This window comes from Oncorhynchus tshawytscha, linkage group LG31, assembly GCF_018296145.1.
Source record: "Oncorhynchus tshawytscha isolate Ot180627B linkage group LG31, Otsh_v2.0, whole genome shotgun sequence".
NCBI classification, from domain to species: domain Eukaryota; kingdom Metazoa; phylum Chordata; class Actinopteri; order Salmoniformes; family Salmonidae; genus Oncorhynchus; species Oncorhynchus tshawytscha.
Window position 1 is genome coordinate 21,633,501 of NC_056459.1, and position 19,913 is coordinate 21,653,413.

Below are 19,913 nucleotides of genomic sequence, written 5' to 3' on the forward strand. Positions count from 1 at the left end.
AGTGCAAATATATTCTGTGTTCCAAGGTCATGGATGACTGCCTTCAGCTCATCTGCAATGTAGAGACCGGTGTGTATGTTGTCCCTTGTCTGTGATCTTGTAGAATACTGGTTGAGGGGTGGAGATGTAGTTAATTATTCCTTGCCCACAAACATTAGACCACCCATCAGAGATGATTGCAATACAGTCTGCTTTCTCTATGATTTTCTTGACCTTCACTTGAACTCTGTTGAACTCTGCATCCGGCAAATGAGTAGATAAAACATGTCTGGTTGGAGGGGTGTATGCTGGGCGAAGAACATTCAGAAATCTCTTACAATATATATTGCCTGTGAGCAAAGGTGAACCAGTTGCATACACAGCTCGAGCAAGACATTCATCAGCATTTCTCTGACTACGTTCCTCCATTGAGTCAAAAGAGCTTCTCTGATTCCAGGAGGACCATGAGCTGTTGCTATTGATAAGGTGTCTGATTCATCATTTTCACCTCAAATAGAAGTAGAGGGACTTTTGTCAGAGGTTGCTTGTTGTGAGCGCTGAGGGAACTTTATGCACTTGGCCAGATGATTCTGCATCTTTGTTCATCACATATGATTTGGCACAGTATTTGCAAAATGTACACAGCTTTTCCTTCTACATTAGCTGCAGTGAAATGTCTCCACACATCAGATCGTTCCCGTGGCATTTTCCTGTAAAGATTAGGAAACCAATAGTAAAAAAACAACAAATACAATTTCATGTACAGATAACGAGTTAAGCAGTTAGATTAAACAACTCCTTTGTAAAGATAAATGTTTTAAATGAAACATGTATGGAAACAGGTGAATTAACACTCTTCAGGAAGCATGCTCAAGCAAGCTAAAACCCACATGGTAGCAAAAACTAACTAGCAGAAAATGTTAATTAATGAGTCAGAAATGATTTAACCTCTTACAGCTCCCCCCCTACTTTGTACAATTTCCGCCTGAAGACATACCCAAATCTAACAGCCTGTAGCTCAGACTCAGAACCAAGGATATGCATATTCTTGGTACCATTTGAAAGAAAACACTCTGAAGTTTGTGTACATGTGAATTGAATGTAGGAGAATATAAGACAAGATCTGGTTTAGATAAAACAATGAAAACAAACCATAAGTTTTTTATTTTTATATCATCATCTTTAAAATTAACAAGATAAAACAAACATTCAGATAGGATGATGGGGACAATTTCAGTGAAAAATATAAGAGGGCAACAGTACTTGTGCAACGTTTCAGAATCATAACTTCCCAAATGAGTGTACTAGATGACATTTATCATGAAGTCACCCAGGTGTCCCACACAAGTAGCCCAAATGTACCCAAGTGGCCAAATTGGTGAAGGTATACATTTTGAAACAAATAACTATATACAAAATACCAAAATGGTATTCTAACACACCCCGCCCCCCACCCCCCCCCAAAAAAAAATGTAGGGAGAAAAGGGGGGAGGAAATGTATTAAAAAATATATATATACATACATTTACAAAATAACATGGGTAACTATTTACACACTTTCAATATTTGGAAGACCCTCAGTCCTCTATCAAATCAAATTATATAGCCCCAGCCTAAAACCCCAAACAGCAAGCAATGCAGGTGTAGAAGCACAGTGGCTAGGAAAAACTCCCTAGAAAGGCAAAAACCTAGGAAGAAACCTAGAGAGGAACCAGGCTATGAGGGGTGGCCAGTCCTCTTCTGGCTGTGCCGGGTGGAGATCACAGTGGTTGTAGAGGGTGCAACAGGACAGCACCTCAAGAGTAAAAATGAACAGTTTAGGGTTCCATAGCCACAGGCAGAACAGTTGAAACTGGAACAGCAGCAAGGCCGGGTGGACTGGGGACAGCAAGGAGTCATCATGGCAGGTTGTCCTGAAGCATGGTCCAAGGGCTCAGGTCCTCCGAGAGAAAGAAGGAGAGAAAGAGAGAGCAGAATTAAATTCACACAAGACACCGGATAAGACAGGAAAAGTACTCCAGATATAACATACTGACCCTAGCCCCCACCCACTTTGCCTTATAACCCCACCAACTTTGCCAAAACTCTAGACAATATTCTGCTGCTGATGCCAGATGCCATAGCAGTCTCTTTCTGATGTAAAGCAGAGGGTCACTGAGCATGTGGTGCATGTGATGGGAGACTTCATCTTGCAAACACAGCAACGCCTCCATGCTGTGCCCTTTTGGCACTTAGGCACATCCATGCCTGCACAAATATATTTGGGCAGATGAACACTTGTGGCAGGAGCAGAAGGGACAGGGCTTGGTGCAGTGGTGCTGTAGCCAGCAAACGCCTTGATGCTCCCTCTAATGTAGACTGATTGGAGGAAGCATGCTGGCTGTGTTGAGATGTATGGGTTTGCATTCTACACAATAACATTTTATATCAAATGGGTTTGCATTCTACACAATAACATTTTAACACAATACCATTTTATATAAAATGGTATTGTGTAGAATGCAAACCCATACATCAACACAGCCAGCATGCTTACTCCAATCAGTCTACATTAGAGGGAGCATCAAGGAGTTTGCTGGCTACAGCACCACTGCACCAAGCCCTGTCCCTTCTGCCACAAGTGTTCATCTGCCCAAATATATTTGTGCAGGCATGGATGTGCCTAAGGGCCAAAAGTAATATAAGTAATATATATATTTATATATATTATATATAAATATATATAAATAAATATAAATATATAAATAAATATATAAATAAATATATAAATAAATATATAAATAAATATATATAAATATATAAATAAATATATAAATAAATATAAATAAAATAAATATATAAATAAATATATATAAATAAATATATATAAATAAATATATAAATAAATATATAAATAAATATATAAATAAATATATAAATAAATATATAAATAAATAAATAAATAAATATAAATATAAATATAAATATATATACACACACAGACATAGGCTATGGTCGTTCTCATACAAACAAACAGACCCTCACTCACAATGGCTAGATAACGTGTACTTTACCCATTTCATTACATCTTTATATATTGCAAATAAAATGTAAAAACAATCACAAATAATATTTTATATTAATTTCAAACAACGGCATTAGCATGAGAGCAACTTACCAGTCCAAAACAATGTCCTCTCCTTTCAAAATATATGCCTCAGTTTCAGTCTTCAAAATGGAGTCTTCAAAAAAGCAGATCTGTCTCACTTTCACAATGAATTTCCTCTAAAATAGTTTCTACATTCGTATATCTAGTCTTAGAATTAGCTTTCCTTGACTTATTCGCCATGATGTTGGATAAATAAACAGCTGAAGGTGCAAGTCACCGAAATACTGCTGTGCGTAATAAGCTTTGCTCCTTTGCGGTAGGATTGGCAATGGCGAAAGAACGGTCCTTACGCCAGCGTTCAATGGAAAGGTTTTTTTTACAACAAAGAATCATGGGATATTGCCGTTTACCTATGCTCATTGGCTATCTACCCAGCTAGATTTCAAGACGATCAGTGGTCATTGGGTTAAAAGACAGTCAATCATCGAGACAGTGGTCATATAATTGGTGCACAATGGGCTCGTCACTTGTCTTCTAATCGTTTTTTCCGGGTCAATACATCCCGCAAAATTACCCGTCAGGTTTGGTTGTGTTACAAACAAACAGTTGATTGCAAGGAAACCAAACATGACTGGTTAAAGTCAGGGAAAGTCTGTCTATTTTACGTTGGATGTTACGTCGAAAATTGAATAACACGAAATTCAACGAGATAAGCGTTCACAAAATGTTGTGTTAGGCTATAAAAAAATGGATTTAACCGAACAAAAGACCATTCATTGTGTAACAATGAGCCTTGGGATTGCAACCAGAGTAAGATCTTCAAAGGTAAATGATTTATTTCAATGCATTCTGTGATTTCGTTACGCAAGTGCTGGCTGAATAAGTAGTTTGATATGGGGGTCTGTGCTCAGATAATCGCAGCATATTCTTTCGCAATAAATCATTTTTTAAATCTGACAACGAAGTTGGATTAGCAAGATTCTAGGCTTTCGAATCATGTGAGACTTGTATTTTCATGAATGTTTAATATGACTATTTATGTAGTGATCACATATGTTGTCGAATTTAATCCCGCTAACGTGTTCGGTGCACAGAAAGGTTAAACACACTTTGCTGTAGGCTACTATTTACTAGTTAACAAAAAATCATGTCATAAAATAAATTCACCCCACTCAGTATTGTAATCAAAACTTACCACAAAGCATGTAGTCCTTGGCTAAGACAGTGTAGTAGAGTGAGCTCGATAGCATCTCATTAGTGTGCAAGTTCTTGAGAATCAGCTGTGATTCTGATGGAAGAATGCAACTGCACATGTGATGGAAGAATGCACAGTGCATGCAGAAGGTTGCAATTCCATTGAATTGGTGATAGTTTCACCAAAATATCTCACAAACCCTAAAATTGCCTTATGTGTATCCCACAAACCCTAAAATTCCCATGTGTATCCCACAAACCCTAAAATTGCCTTGTGTATCCCACAAAAAAGTTTCACTGTTATAAACTAAACTTTTTTGATGAATTTCGGCAGAATTCCCCAAATTCCCGGGCTTAACTTCCCATGGAAAATTTTCGGAAAAATTCTGGATATTTACCGGAACGTTTCCGACCCTTTGCAACCCTATTACCATATATACATTTCTGCCATATTGGCATTGAGATGACATCAGTCAAAACAAGACATGGTATCAAGAACAAGATAAAACTAACTGAAACGAGCCACCTACGATTCCTCACATGGCAGTTTCTTGTCATTGTTGCTAGCTATCTGGCCATCCAGAGTCACAACACACTGCCTCCTGCCCCATTGAAGTGTTCACATCATTTTCAAGGCGTTCTCAGCTAACCCGTCTATACTGGAGCTCTGTGGCATGGCACTGAATGGACAGCACCTCCGTATAGTAGCCAGCTATAACATTATTCCATTTGTGTGCGGTTACACACTTTTTGGGTCACAGTCAGGTAGCCTACAATGTGTATATGAAAATCAGAACTGGCACACTGATCTTTAGGACTGGTAAATTGGCACTCCACATGAAAAAAGGTTGCTGACCCCCTGCTATAGGCTATATGAAGCCATCCTTGTGGAACTGCTCTCCTGCGCTTCCCACCAACACTGTCTCATTGCGTTGCATCCAGATATGAATAGCAGCTAATTTCTGCATTTGCCTGTCTGCATTATTCGCCAGGGAAGGGAAACATTCTGCGAATATTGAAGCATTGTTGAGTTTAAATGCCAAAATCATATTCAAAGCATTCGGCGCACTGCATAGTGTAGCCTTTATTTAACTAAGCCAGTCATTTAAGAACCTATTCTTATTTACAATGACGGCCTACCCCGGCCAGACCCAGACGATGCTGGGCCAATTGTGCGCCACCCTATGGGACCCCCAATCACGGCCGGATGTGATGCAGCCTGGATTCGAACCAGGGTCACTGCAGTGACACCTCTTGCACTGAGATGCAGTGCTGTAGACCGCTGCACCACTCAGGAACCCGAGTGGCAGAGCGGTCTAGCTAAACAGCTGACCAGCAAAGCAGATGGCCTAATCTCTGCTCCCTGCCTTCTAAAAGTGACAGAAAAAGGTACACAGGCTGACATGGTCTTAAAGTCAGCCATTTAATACTGTAAACAGCAGTTGAATTTTAAATCGGGATTGGAATTAATTCAACCCCCCAAAGAAAAAATGTGACTACTTCAAATGTGGGGTTTTGAGCTAGGGTATGGCAACTACCATACCATTAAACAAAGAGAGTCACACTCCTCACTGTGTCTTATTCAGGGTAATGTCATGAATGCTTTAACCAGGTTATGTAGACAAATTGCGCAATCAGTGCAACCAATGACAATACCCTACCATACCCAACTGAAACCCCTGGAATCAGTACTGCAAGTCCTGTCCAAGACCGAAACACTCCGCTCTACCCTGCTCTTCTCTTCACAGTGCGTGTGTGTTTGTGTGTCCGCTTCACAATGAAGTGTGAGGGACGTGACACTGGTCTGTACTCACCACCACGGTGATGCCATCCTTCTCCAATGGAGCCTTATCATAGGTGACCTCACACACTCTCACTACCGTCGTGGCTCCGTACTTCTTAAGGTCCTACGGTGGAGGAAGGAGGGAAGGAGTTCCATTGAAAAATAACTCAACACTGTGTGTGTGTGTTTGTGTGTGTTTTGGGGGGCGGGGACATGCGTGTACAAATATATAGCCTATACACGTGCATGGACCCATGCTCATAGTAGTACAGCAGGCTGATTTAGTTACTTTAAGGGTTCTGTCTGTCTGCCTGGGACTGTGTCTGTCTGCCTGGTTGCCTGGGACTGTGTCTGTCTGCCTGGTTGCCTGGGACTGTGTCTGTCTGCCTGCCTGCCTGGGACAGTCTGCCTGCCTGGGGACAGTCTGCCTGCCTGCCTGGGACAGTCTGCCTGCCTGCCTGGGACAGTCTGCCTGCCTGCCTGGGACAGTCTGCCTGCCTGCCTGGGACAGTCTGCCTGCCTGCCTGGGACAGTCTGCCTGCCTGCCTGGGACAGTCTGCCTGCCTGCCTGGGACAGTCTGCCTGCCTGCCTGGGACAGTCTGCCTGCCTGCCTGGGACAGTCTGCCTGCCTGCCTGGGACAGTCTGCCTGCCTGCCTGGGACAGTCTGCCTGCCTGCCTGGGACCTGCCTGGTCTGCCTGCCTGCCTGGGACAGTCTGCCTGCCTGCCTGGGACCTGCCTGCCTGCCTGGGACAGTCTGCCTGCCTGCCTGGGACAGTCTGCCTGCCTGCCTGGGACGGTCTGCCTGCCTGCCTGGGACGGTCTGTCTGCCGGTTTGACTGTTTGTTTGTCTGTCTGCCTGCCTGTCCATGGCATTCTTTAAGATAGCCCACATGTGGTTCTGAGAAGGGCAGCCTTAGTTCTGCTATTGTCTGACTGCGAGGCACGCTCCTCTCACTGCCCGTGCCATGCGACCAACGTGGCAGCGGGACACATCTCCATGGAAACTGAGGCATTGTTGAAGAGGGAGCAGCCAGCGCACCGTTGTCATCATCAGACATTCTCTATAGTCTGTGCTTTTTTCTCAGTGTCATAGAAACACCTTTCTTAAGATAGGGCCTTGGAGCAGTATCAAGAAGATGTGTCAGTGGAAACAAGGAGAGACAGAAAGACAAGGAAGGAGAGAGAGAATAACAACATGAAGAGAGGAAAAATATAGGGAGGATGAGAGGGAAAGAGAAATGGGAGAAAATAACTAGAGAGAAAGAGAGGGATGTATGGAGAGAGAATCATGAGAAAAATAATATTAGCAGGTCTAAACGAGCAGGGATAGAACGGTCCTCACCTCAATGAAGCTGTTGAGGGTGGAGTTGGTGGGGTTGTGCGTGATGAGCAGCCGCATGTTCTTGTAGCACACCTCTGCCGGTGCCGGACGGTTCATACGGGCCATGTTGACAACCCTTACCCAGCTGGGGGGGCGAACACAACACGGACAGGGACGCAAGGGGACCACAAACTGGTCGTCCACAGTGGCCACGGTCGCTGGTGGGCTAAACTCCTGCAGACGTTCTCAGTCCTGTCCCTCCTTTAAGACGATATAAAATACAAGTCTGTCCTCGGGTTGGTCGATCCTTGGGAGGGTCACTGTGGTTGGTTTAGATGAGGTCTTGGGCTTTCACTGAAGAGTCGTGGAATAGTTAGTCCAATCATCCCATTAGGGTTCCTGAGAGAGGGTCTTAGAGTGACAGACCTAGGGTGTGGAGAGTCCTGGGAGGCAGGGAGCCCTCGATGCGTTGGTACCCAGGGATCAGTGCAGGGTATTAGGCGGAGAAGGCAGAGCAGTGGGCATCCTCCCCTGGATCAGCCTATGCTCTGGGATGTTGAGCGTGGCAGTAGTCTCCAGTCCTCTGCAAGAACGCCATCAAAAGCACAGCGCCAAGGGTGTAAAACTGTGCGGCGCCAACAGGGAGGAAAGGGGGAGGCAAAGAAAGACAGAAGAGAGAGTTAACCACAAGCAAGATAAATCTGAGAAACAAACACAAAACACTGGCTGCATCCTCGGGAAGAGCTGACTGGAGAACAGATTAATGATATTTCCCTCTCTTTCACTCTCCCCCTCTCGTCTCTCCCCTCCCACATGACTGGCACTATGTAAACAGGGTCGGCTCCAAGCATAAGCGACATCAGGGGGCCGCTAAGGGGCCCCCGAACCTAAAAATTAATGGAGAATTTTAAAAAAATAATAATAATTCATTAATAGATAAATAGATAGGAGAGAGCGACAGAAATAGATGAATAGCTGGATATATACAGTCTGGAGGTGTGTTGGGTCATTGTCCTGTTGAAAAACAAATGATAGTCTCACTGAGCGCAAACCAGTTGGGATGGCGTATCGCTGCAGAATGCTGCGTAGCCATGCTGGCTAAGTGTGCCTTGAATTCTAAATAAATCACCAACAATGTCACCAGCACAGCACCATCACACCTCCTCCATGCTTCACAGTGGGAACCACATGTGTGGAGATCATCCGTTCACCTACTCTGCTTCTCACAAAGCCACGGCGGTTGGAACTAAAAATCTAACATTTGGACTCATCAGAACAAAGGACAGATTTCCGCTGGTCTAGCGTCCATTACTTGTGTTTCTTGGCCCAAACAAGCCTCTTCTTATTATGTGTCCTTTAGTAGTGGTTTCTTTGCAGCAGTTTGACCATGAAGGCCTGATTCACGCAGTCTCCTCTGAACAGTTGATGTTGAGATGTGTCTGCTACTTGAACTCTGTGAAGCTTTTATTTGGGCTGCAATTTCTGAGGCAGGTAATTCTAATGAACTTGTCCTCTGCAACTATGAGTCTTCCTTTCCTGTGGCGGTCCTCATGAGAGGCAGTTTCATCATAGCTCTTGAAAGTTTTTGCGACTGCACTTGAAGAAACTTCAAAGTTCTTGAAGTTCTTCACTATTATTCTATAATGTAAAAATAGTCAAATTTAAGAAAAAACATGGAATGAGTAGTTGTGTCCAAACTTTTGATTGGTATATATACACAGTATACACACACACTGAACAAAAATATAAATGCAACATGTAAAGTGTTGGTCCCATGATTCAAGAGCTGAAATAACCTTTGTTCACACACACACACAATTCTGTAATTATTCAGACCTCTTGACTTTTCCCACATTTTGTTACATTACATCCTTATTCTAAAATGTTTATTTTATTTTTATTGCCTCATCAATTTACACATAATAATAATGACAAAGCAAAAACAGGTTAAGAATGTCAAATTTATTTAAAAAAAATAAAAAATGGAAATATCACATTTACGTAAATATCCAGACACTTTACTCAGGTGCTATGATGAAACTGTCTCTCAATCGGAGCCACAGAAAAGGAAAAGTTCCTTCGAGTTACCTGCCTCAGAAATTGCAGCCCAAATAAATGCTAAAGTAACAGACACATCTCAACAACTGTTCAGAGGAGACTGTGTGAATCAGGCCTTCATTTAAAAAAAAACGGAAATATCCTCTCAAGCTCTGTCAAGTTAATGGGGAGCATCACTGCACAGTCATTTTCAGGTCTCTCCAGAGATGTTCGATCGGGTTAAAGTCCGGGTTACTCAAGGACATTCAGAGACTTATCCCTTAGGCATTCCTGCGTTGTCTTGGCCGTGTGCTTAGGGTCGTTGTCCTGTTGGAAGGAAAACATTCGCCCCAGTCTGAGGTCCTGAGAGGTCTTCATCAAATATCTTTCTGTACTTTGCGCCGTTCATCTTCTCTCAATCCTGACTCGTCTCCCAGTCCCTGCCGCTGAAGAACATCCCCACAGCATGATGCTGCCTCGACCATGCTTCACCGTAGGGATGGTGCCAGGTTTCTTCCAGAAGTGACGCTTGGCATTGGTTTCACCAGATCCAGAGAATCTTGTCTCTCATGGTCTGAGAGTCTTTAGGTCCCTTTTGGCAAACTCCAAGCAGGCTGTCATGTGCCTTTTACTGAAGAGTGGCATCTGTCTGGCCACTCTTCCATAAAGGCCTGATTGGTGGTGCTACAGAGATGGGACAATCTTCCAGAAGGACAACCATCTCCACAGAGGAACTCTGGAGCTTTGTCACAGTGACCATCGGGTTCTTGGTCACTTCCTTGACCAAGGCCCTTCTCCCCCGATTGATTCCCTCGTCTGATAAAACCAAGATTGAACTCTTTGGCCGAAATGCCAAGCATCACGTCTGGAGGAAACCTGGCACCTTAGTACAGAGAGATCCTTTATGAAAAGCGCTCTGGAGCAGGTTAGGACCTCAGACTGGGGCAAAGGTTCCCCTTCCAACAAGGACAACAACCCTAAGCACACAGCCAAGACAACACAGGAGTGGCTTCAGGACAAGTCTCTGAATGTCCTTGAGTGGCCCAGCCAGAGCCTGGACTTCAACCTGATCGAACATTTCTGGAGAGATCTGAAAATAGTTGTGCAGCAATTCTTCCCATCCAACCTGACAGAGCTTGAGGATCTGCAGAGAAGAATGGGAGAAACTCACCAAAGAGGTGTGCCAAGCTTGTAGTGTCATACCCAAGAAGACTCAAGGCTGTAATTGCTGTAAGGTGCTCCAACAAAGTATTGAGTAAAGGGTCTGAATACATTGCTTTGTCATTATGGGGTATTGTGTGTAGATTGACACAGAAATATGTACATTTAATACATTTTAGAATAAGGCTGTAGCCTAACAAAATGTGGAAAAAGAGGTCAAAATATTTTCCCAAGGCACTGTACAGCCGTGGCCAAAAGTTTTGAGAAATGAAACAAATATTAATTTTCACAAAGTCTGCTGCCTCAGTTTGTATGATGGCAATTTTAATATACTCCAGAAAGTTATGAAGAGTGATCAGATGAATTGTAATTAATTGCAAAGTCCCTCTTTGCCATGCAAATGAACTGAATCCCCCCAAAATATTTCCACTGCATTTTATCCCTGCCACAAAAGTCAGTCATGCTGACAGTCATGCTGATTGAGTTCCAAGAACAGACTGGAAGCTTCAAAAAGGAGGCTGGTGCTTGGAATCATTGTTCTTCCTCTGTCAATCATGGTTACCTGGAAGGAAACACGTGCAGTCTTCATTGCTTTGCACAAAAAGGGCTTCACAGGCAAGGATATTGCTGCCAGTAAGATTGCACCTAAATCAACCATATATCAGATCATCAAGAACTTCAAAGAGAGCGGTTCAATTGTTGTGAAGAAGACTTCAGGGCACCCAAGAAAGTCCAGCAAGCACCAGGACCGTCTCCTAAAGTTGATTCAGCTGCGGTATCGGGGAACCACCCGTACAGAGCTTGCTCAGGAATGGCAGCAGGCAGGTGTGAGTGCATCTGCACACACAGTGAGGCGAAGACTTTTGGAGGATGGCCTGGTGTCAAGAAGGGCAGCAAAGAAGCCACTTCTCTCCAGGAAAAACATCAGGGACAGACTGATATTCTGCAAAAGGTACAGGGATTGGACTGCTGAGGACTGGGGTAAAGTCATTTTCTCTGATGAATCCCCTTTCCGATTGTTTGGGGCATCCGGAAAAAAGCTTGTCCGGAGAAGACAAGACAGGTGAGCGCTACCATCAGTCCTGCGTCATGCCAACAGTCAAGCATCCTGAGACCATTCATGTGTGGGTTTGATTCTCAGCCAAGGGAGTGGGCTCACTCACAATTTTGCCTAAGAACACAGCCATGAATAAAGAATGGTACCAACACACCCTCTGAAAGCAACTTCTCCCAACCACCCAGGAACAGTTTGGTGACGAACAATGCCTTTTCCAGCATGATGGAGCACCTTGCCATAAGGCAAAAGTGATAACTAAGTGGCTCAGGGAACAAAGCATTGATATTTTGGGTCCATGGCCAGGAAACTCCCCAGACCTTAATTCCATTGAGAACTTGTGGTCAATCCTCAAGAGGCAGGTGGACAAACAAAAACCCACAAATTATGACAAACTCCAAGCATTGATTATGCAATAATGGGCTGCCATTAGTCAGGATGTGGCCCAGAAGTTAATTGACAGCATGCCAGGGCAGATTGCAGGAGTCTTGAAAAAGAAGGGTCAACACTGCAATATTGACTCTCTGCATCAACTTCCTGCAATTGTCAATAAAAGCCTTTGACAGATATGAAATGCTTGTAATTATACTTTAGTACTCCATAGTAACATCTGACAAAAATATCTAAAGACACTGAAGCAACAAACTTTGTGGAAATTAATATTTGTGTCATTCTCAAAACTTTTGGCCACGACTGTATATACACAGACTCTCTTATGGTGGAGGCGGACTCAGTAGAGGTCTCAATTTACTGTTGAGAGTTAGAATAGAAGACTACACAACGTGCAATTTCAAAATTTGGTTGTGCATCAGCCGTTTCTCTTTTTATGTCAGTCAGTTCCCATCCACAGTTAATGCAAGTAAAGTCGAAATGTGTAAAAAAAAGAATATTACGACAGCTGTGAGGGACACAGGAAGTTTCGGCATAATTTTATAAATGCCAACAGAACATCATTTGACATGGTGGGATCCTTTTGTGTCTGTAAAATATATTATGCGAGAAAAGGAGGTGTAAATAGCGATATAATAACCAAATAATAAACATCATATCGAAGTAAACTTGGGCTCAAGCGATGATATGGTGTGTGGTCCTCCGGCGAAGACATGGGAAACCACGCAGTTTGTTGAGCTACAGATTAAATGAATTGTGAGGAACTTCCCAGGGTGCTGAAAGGGCACAGGGATGAGCTTGACGCTCCTTTCCAATAAATGTAGAGTGATCTTATTCTGGTGACATGATGAGCAATGCTTGACTGCCGTTTGACAAAAAAAGATATTCTTGTCCTTATCCATAATAATCTCATCATGTAGCCTCGCTGTTGGCTAGAACACACGTGTCAAGACCACATTCGCAATTTAACACAACAGTTTTTTACCAACTATCTGTAGAGTTCCGCAACAAGTCAGTTTAGTGGGAACACACCACTGGTGGGAAAATGCACATATTTCATAGCTACTGACAGTCACTCAATTAACCATGTCAGCTAACAATTCTGAGATTGGTAAATTACTTTAGCCAGATATCTAAACTTGTAGTAATCATGGCCGATTACCGACTGGGCATGCAGGATATGTCCCCAGGGGCACCAATTTATTTAGTTTGCCACTCTCACTCAGATATCATTAACATCCCACTGGGCACAGACGTCAGTTCAAAATCTATTCTTTATTTACATTTGGTTGAGTTGTCAACTAATGTGAATTCAACAACAAAAATCACGTCATTGAATTTAGGTTAAAAGTTGGGGGGGGGAACTCTTCCTTTACATTGATGACTTTTTGCAAATCCAAATCAGTTTTTCGTGATGATTCAAATTCATCATATTGACTGACGACATAAGTCTTGACAAAATTTATAGAATTGCAGGAAATTAGCTTTAAAAACCGCAAATGTTTCTCCATCCAATGGAAAAATGTGTAGAAATGCAGAAAGCTTGCTTTAAATCTACAACATTTTCTCTACTCACCAAGGCAAAATGTGTAAAAAGGAAATTAATTTTAAAACTGACATTTTTCTCCTCATCATCAAGAGGGGGGCCACTAAAATGTTTTGCCTGTGAGGTGGGTGGGTGGGGTGGGGGGGACTGCAACCAAATCTCACTTAGGGCCTCCAAAAGGCTAGGGCCAGCCCTGTATGTAAATTATGATTCAAGATGGTGTGCAAAATAAAATAATGGTTTGTTTATTAAATGAGCAACAAAAAGGCATTCAATTCACCTTCCATCACTGTTTTCATTTCCCCAACCAATTTTCCACATTAGATATGCTGGAAATGATTCTCTAAGGGTCAAAATAACAATAAAAACATTACATTTATGAGAACATTTTCACAGAGAACAGAATTTATCTGCTTTACAACCTACATACTATACGTGTTCAATAAAAAAAAAATAAGATTTCAGGAATTGTTTACAATTGCCCATATTAGTTCTGCTCCAGATTCAATTATATCATTATTAGCCTAGTCTACAATATTGAATTGTGGAGCATTACACTGACACACACTAATACAGGTAAACTTTATAACCTCAAAATCCAATTCAATCAGTGCCATAAAAAAGCCAATAAGACTGCCCCCAGTGAGCCGCTGTTTGACAGACACTGACCGACGGTAGACCCCCCAGCCGCGCAAAGACGCACCTCGGTTCACTCCGACGATTTCAAACTGCCGGTGTAAAAAACACATTCAATCCACATCAGATCCATATTTTTATCTAAATGTATGGCACTGGTCCAAGTACATCGAATCCTCTTACCGCTCCTCGGAATTATGAGTAAACCCTACGACAAAGACAGACCAAACATCTCTTGCAGAACGGCTTTCAGCTTGTAGAGCGCTGGTTATGGGAGAACAGACGTGGCCAAATTAGTTTGTGCGCCCGTCTCTACCGCTCTCTTGCCCCTCCCTGTGCTGCTTTAGCCTACCTTACGCAGCTTGCTCCCTGCTCGGAATAATTCAGCCTGTTCTGTTATTCCCAAGAGAATCACTGGAGGTTAACAGCCGACACCAAATACCATTTTCTCTGACTCGGTTGAGACAGTTCAGACTTGATTTATTTATGGCACGTAGCCTACTCGGCTACACTTGGTCGGGTCTGCCGCTCATATCATAGCAAAGCAGACAGAGCCTCTGCTCATACGAGTGCAGAGAGAGCCGCCCACAACGGTCAATCCCACCCATCTTCATTCTTCAGTTCTCATCTCAGTAAATGCTGCTGAACCCTCCAAAAGTGTCTCTCACTTGCAGGAAGAAATAAACATGGTCAGGGAAGTGTACAACCGTCTTCCGCTAAATCTTTAATTTATCCCCAATGTAGGATAATCAATGTAATTGAGATTAGGAGAGTGAAATTGAGGAGAATTGCTCCCCTTACTCCAAAGCAATGGAAATATTTGTGCCAATGTTCCATACATTTTTTATATTTTGTGTAGAGATTCTTGAAAGTTTATTAATTTATTAAAATGAATAAAGGCTCAGGTCCCCACACTCTAAAAATTAGGGGTTCAAATCAAATTGTATTTGTCACATGCTCTGGATACAATAAGTACCGTGAAATGCTTACTTACAAGCCCTTAACCAACAATGCAGTTAAAGAGTTAAAGAGAATATTTGCCAAATAAACTAAAGTAAAAAATTCTAAAAAGTAACACAATAAAATAACAATAAACGAGGCTAGTCAGTGTGCGGGGTTAGGTGACGTAATGTGTACATAGGTAGGGATAGGTATGGGATGAAGTGACTATGCATTGTAGGGGGGTCAATGTAAATAGTCTGGCAGTCTTATGGCTTGGGGGTAGAAGCGGTTAAGGAGCGTTTTGGTCATAGACTTGGTGCTCCGGTACCACTTGCCGTGCGGTAACAGAGAAAACAGTCTATGACTTGGTTGACTGGAGTCTTTGACAATTTTTTGCCCTTTCCGCTGACACCACCTATTATATAGGTCCTGGATGGCAGGAAGCTTGGCCCCAGTGATGTACTGGGCCATACGCACTACCATCTGTAGCGCCTTACGGTCAGACCCATGCCAAATCTTTTCAGTCTCCTGAGGGGGAAAACGTTTTGTCTTGCCCTTTCGTGTCTGTCTTGGTGTGTTTGGACCATGATATTGTGATGGTGATGTGGACACCAAGGAACTTGAAACTCTTGACCCGCTCCACTACAGCCCCATCGATGTTAATGGGGGCCTGTTCAGCCCGCCTTATCCTGTAGTCCACGATCAGCTCCTTTGTCTTGCTCACATTGAGGCAGAGGTTGTTGTCCTGGCACTACACTGCCAGTTCTCTGACCTCCTCCCTATTGGCTGTCTCATCGTTGTCGGTGATCAGGCCTACCACAGTTGTGTCGTCAACAAACTTAATGATGGTGTTGGAGTCGTGTTTGGCCACGCAACCGTGGGTGAACAGGGAGTACAGGAGGGGACTAAGTACACACCCCTGAGGAGCCCCCGTGTTGAGGATCAGCGTGGCAGATGTGTTGTTAAGGCTGGAGCCTCCTCCTGTACTCCCTGTTCACCCATGTGTGGCCACACACGTCTCCAACTCAATCATCAAGTTTACCAATTGGCATGCTGCCCACCTTCACCACCTGGGGTCGACCCATCAAGAAGTCCAGGACCCAGTTGCACAAGGCAGGGTTCAGACCCAGGGTCCAGAGCTTAGTGATGAGCTTGGGGGGCTCTATGGTGTTGAAGGCTGAGCTGTAGTCGATGAACAACGTTCTTACATACAGTGAGCTCCAAAAGTATTGGGACAGTGGCACATTTTTTGTTTTTTGGCTCTGTACTCCATCATTTTGGGTTTGAAATGATACAATGAAAATGAGTTTAAAGTGGAGACTGTCAGCTTTGTTTTAAGGGACATTTTTTATTCATATCGGGTGAACTGTTTAGAAAGTACATAGTCGCCCAATTTTTGGCGATCAAACGTTTTGGGACCAAGTCACATTTGTGTATTAAAGTAGTAAAAAGTTACATTTTCAGTCACATATTCATAGCATGCAAGGCAAAACATTTGTTGGATGCATTTGCTTTTTGCTACTTATCTTATTACTACTTTTAAAATTGAACCGCCAGCATTTTAAGATATGGTCATTTTCATGTTTTCATAAAGTCTTAGAATGTTTGGGAATTGCGTGTACTAAGGCATTTGTAAAACTTCTATAGCACTACAGAGTGGGAAAGCGGCCGTGCATTTGGACAATTAATAGACACTGCAATAAATAAAACCTAATAAAAACATCTGTCTTGTGCAGGACTGGAGCTACGCAGACCGGTGCGCCATAGCCAGTCAGAGGTACCGTAGGCCTTTATGCAAACAATGCAATTTGCTACAAGGGCCTGCCATCATTCACTTTGAACTGGACTGTGTTTACAAATTTGTAGCTAAATACCATGGGAGTCCAGCTCTCTTTCCCTATATGCACATCAACAACACGATCAACAACTAATGCCAGCCAGAGCAAGATTAACTCAAATCTAATGAAGGAACATTAGATAAACCCTCTCAAACTTTCTCAGCTAGTTGGCAGTCAGAATTTCACTGATAGGGTGGCGCAGCGGTCTACGCCACTGCATTGCAGTGCTAGAGGCATCACTACAGATCTGGGATTGTTCCCGGCTGTGTTGCAGCTGGCCGCGACCAGGAGACCCATGAGGCGGCGCACAATTGTCCCAGCATCGTCAGTGTTAGGGGAAAGTTTGGCCGGCTGGGATGTCCTTTTCCCATCGCGTTCTAGCGACTCCTTGTGGCGGCTGGGCGCTTGGGCGCCAGTTGTACGGTCAACAGCTGTACAGTGTTTCCTCAGACACATTGGTGCGGCTGGCTTCCGGGTTAAGCAAGCAGTGTGTTAAGAAGCAGTGCAGCTTGGCGGGGTCGTGTTTCAGAGGACTCGTGGCTCTCGACCTTTGCCTCTCCAGAGTCCGTATGGGAGTTGCATCAATGAGACAAGACTGTAACTACCAACTGGATCAACAACAACAAAAAATTGCACTGATAAATGATGGGGACTAGCCTGCTCGTCCTCTGCAGCATGTGTTGTCCCAATCAAGCACCCAAGCTAACTGGCTAAAGTTGGCTAGCTTGCTACTTCCAGAAACACATGAGAGAACATCTCATTCTGACCATTTTACTCACCTTAGCAGAGCTGGTTAGGCTGTTTACATGTTTTACAGAGCGTTCGTGACTAACAATTACTTTTTTGCCTAGATAGCTAGCTAACGAAGCGATTCACATTTATTACTAGCTAAACAAATGACACCCCAATCTCTAGCTGTGTAACCGGCAAAAAACGATACGGGGAAAAGTCAGTCACTCACCCACTCCTCCAATGACATAACATCCTCCAAGCAGCAATCTAGTTAGCTAGCTAGCTAGTGTTAGGCGCTGTGTTTTTATCTTGCTACATAAATAGATAAGGTAGCATATTTACCACGTTATGACTGACTTGTGATCAGTGTCCTTACCAGTTTGATTGACATTCCCAGCCTTAGTTACATTTGTCAGTTTTAAAATGATAATTGCAATGAACAGTGCATCCTGAATGGCAGTAGCAAACAATGTACCATGCCAGCAGTGATTTACAACCTGATATCAAAATTTAGCAGACTACCAAGAAATGTATTGGTGAATAATATTAATCATGCATTGAACTGCATCTATTCTGCCAAAATGCCTTAGTGTACGTCATGGAATGTTGAGTCAAATAGAACCAATTTTTATAACGTTTTTATAAATTTGGTTTTGTAGCATAAATTGGGAATTTGATATTTTTTACGTGTATGATTGTTTGTTTCACATTTGCAAAGCAGTTAAAACACTGCCTGTTCCACTTTAATTCACATACAAGTCAATTTGTCCCAATACTTTTGGTCCCCTAAAATGGGGGGACTATGTACAAAAAGTTATAATGTCTAAACGGTTCAACCAATATGGACGAATACCCTCAAATAATACCTTCAAATTAAAGCTGACAGTCAGCATTTTATTAACCTCAATAATCATTGTATAATTTCAAATCCAAAGTGCTGGAGTAAAGAGACAAACAAAATTTCACTGTCCCAATACTATTGGAGCTCACTGTATGTATTTCTCTCGTCCAGATGGGAGAGGGCAGTGTGTGTATTTCTCTCGTCCAGATGGGAGAGAGCAGTGTGTGTATTTCTCTCGTCCAGATGGGAGAGGGCAGTGTGTGTATTTCTCTCGTCCAGATGGGAGAGGGCAGTGTGTGTATTTCTCTCGTCCAGATGGGAGAGGGCAGTGTGTGTATTTCTCTCGTCCAGATGGGAGAGGGCAGTGTGTGTATTTCTCTGGGAGAGGGCAGTGTGTGTATTTCAGATGGGAGAGGGCAGTGTGTGTATTTCTCTCGATGGGAGAGGGCCAGATGGGAGAGGGCAGTGTGTGTATTTCTCGTCCAGATGGGAGAGGGCAGTGTGTGTAGATGGATGGAGAGGGCAGTGTGTGTATTTCTCTCGTCCAGATGGGAGAGGGCAGTGTGTGTATTTCTCTCGTCCAGATGGGAGAGGGCAGTGTGTGTATTTCTCTCGTCCAGATGGGAGAGGGCAGTGTGTGTATTTCTCCAGATGGGAGAGGGCAGTGTGTATTTCAGATGGGAGAGGGCAGTGTGTGTATTTCTCTCGTCCAGATGGGAGAGGGCAGTGTGTGTATTTCTCTCCAGATGGGAGAGGGCCAGATGGGAGAGGGCAGTGTGTGTATTTCTCTCGTCCAGATGGGAGAGGGCAGTGTGTGTATTTCTCTCGTCCAGATGGGAGAGAGCAGTGTGTGTATTTCTCTCGTCCAGATGGGAGAGGGCAGTGTGATAGCGATCGAGTCCTCTGTGGATCTGTTGGGGCTGTACGCAAATTGTAACGGGCCTAGAGTTCAAACAAAGGATCCAACTCAGGGAAGTTGAATTTCTGGTGGAAATGCTGTTCAGTGACAGCCGATCTAATATCCAAAAGTTATTTCCTGCTGTAGTTAATAATGTAATACATCGAAAAACATATATATTTTTTTAAATACTGTCAAGTTGGCTTGGCACAATCTTGCTTTCATTCCTGCCGTTCATTACCTTGTCTGTCCAGCAGGTCTCCCTTTCCCCTGAGCCCCCCTTTCTAAACAATAGCCATACAGCTCTTAGGTCTAGCCTTTCCCTGCCTTGCATGCCCAGGCAACTACTTTTAGCTTTTTGCCATTCTCAGTGCAGGTGGTACATAAAGCCCTGAAATCCTTAGATCAGAGAAAGCCTGCAGGTCCTGATCTTTTGGATCCCTGCTTTTTAAATCTGGCAGCTGATTTCA

At 43.3% G+C, this 19,913-nt stretch overlaps 1 protein-coding gene across 6 annotated transcripts in view; it reads right to left on the reverse strand.

Annotated features, from left to right (window-relative positions):
* LOC112229516 (protein tyrosine phosphatase type IVA 3) overlaps positions 1–19,913 on the reverse strand; it is a 109,617-nt gene that overhangs the window by 16,075 nt on the left and 73,629 nt on the right. For 2 of the 6 annotated variants that reach the window (XM_024395385.2, XM_024395387.2), the window contains exons 2-3: positions 7,390–7,993; positions 6,076–6,168 (exon numbers count right to left, since the gene is read on the reverse strand). In XM_024395385.2, the coding sequence (XP_024251153.1) occupies positions 6,076–6,168; positions 7,390–7,494 (198 nt within the window). In that variant the 5' untranslated portion in view covers positions 7,495–7,993. Of the gene's footprint in view, positions 1–6,075; positions 6,169–7,389; positions 7,994–14,225; positions 14,499–14,544; positions 14,789–19,913 lie in introns of those variants that run through there. The other 4 variants (XM_024395383.2, XM_024395384.2, XM_024395386.2 and 1 more) reach the window with 4 other exon arrangements.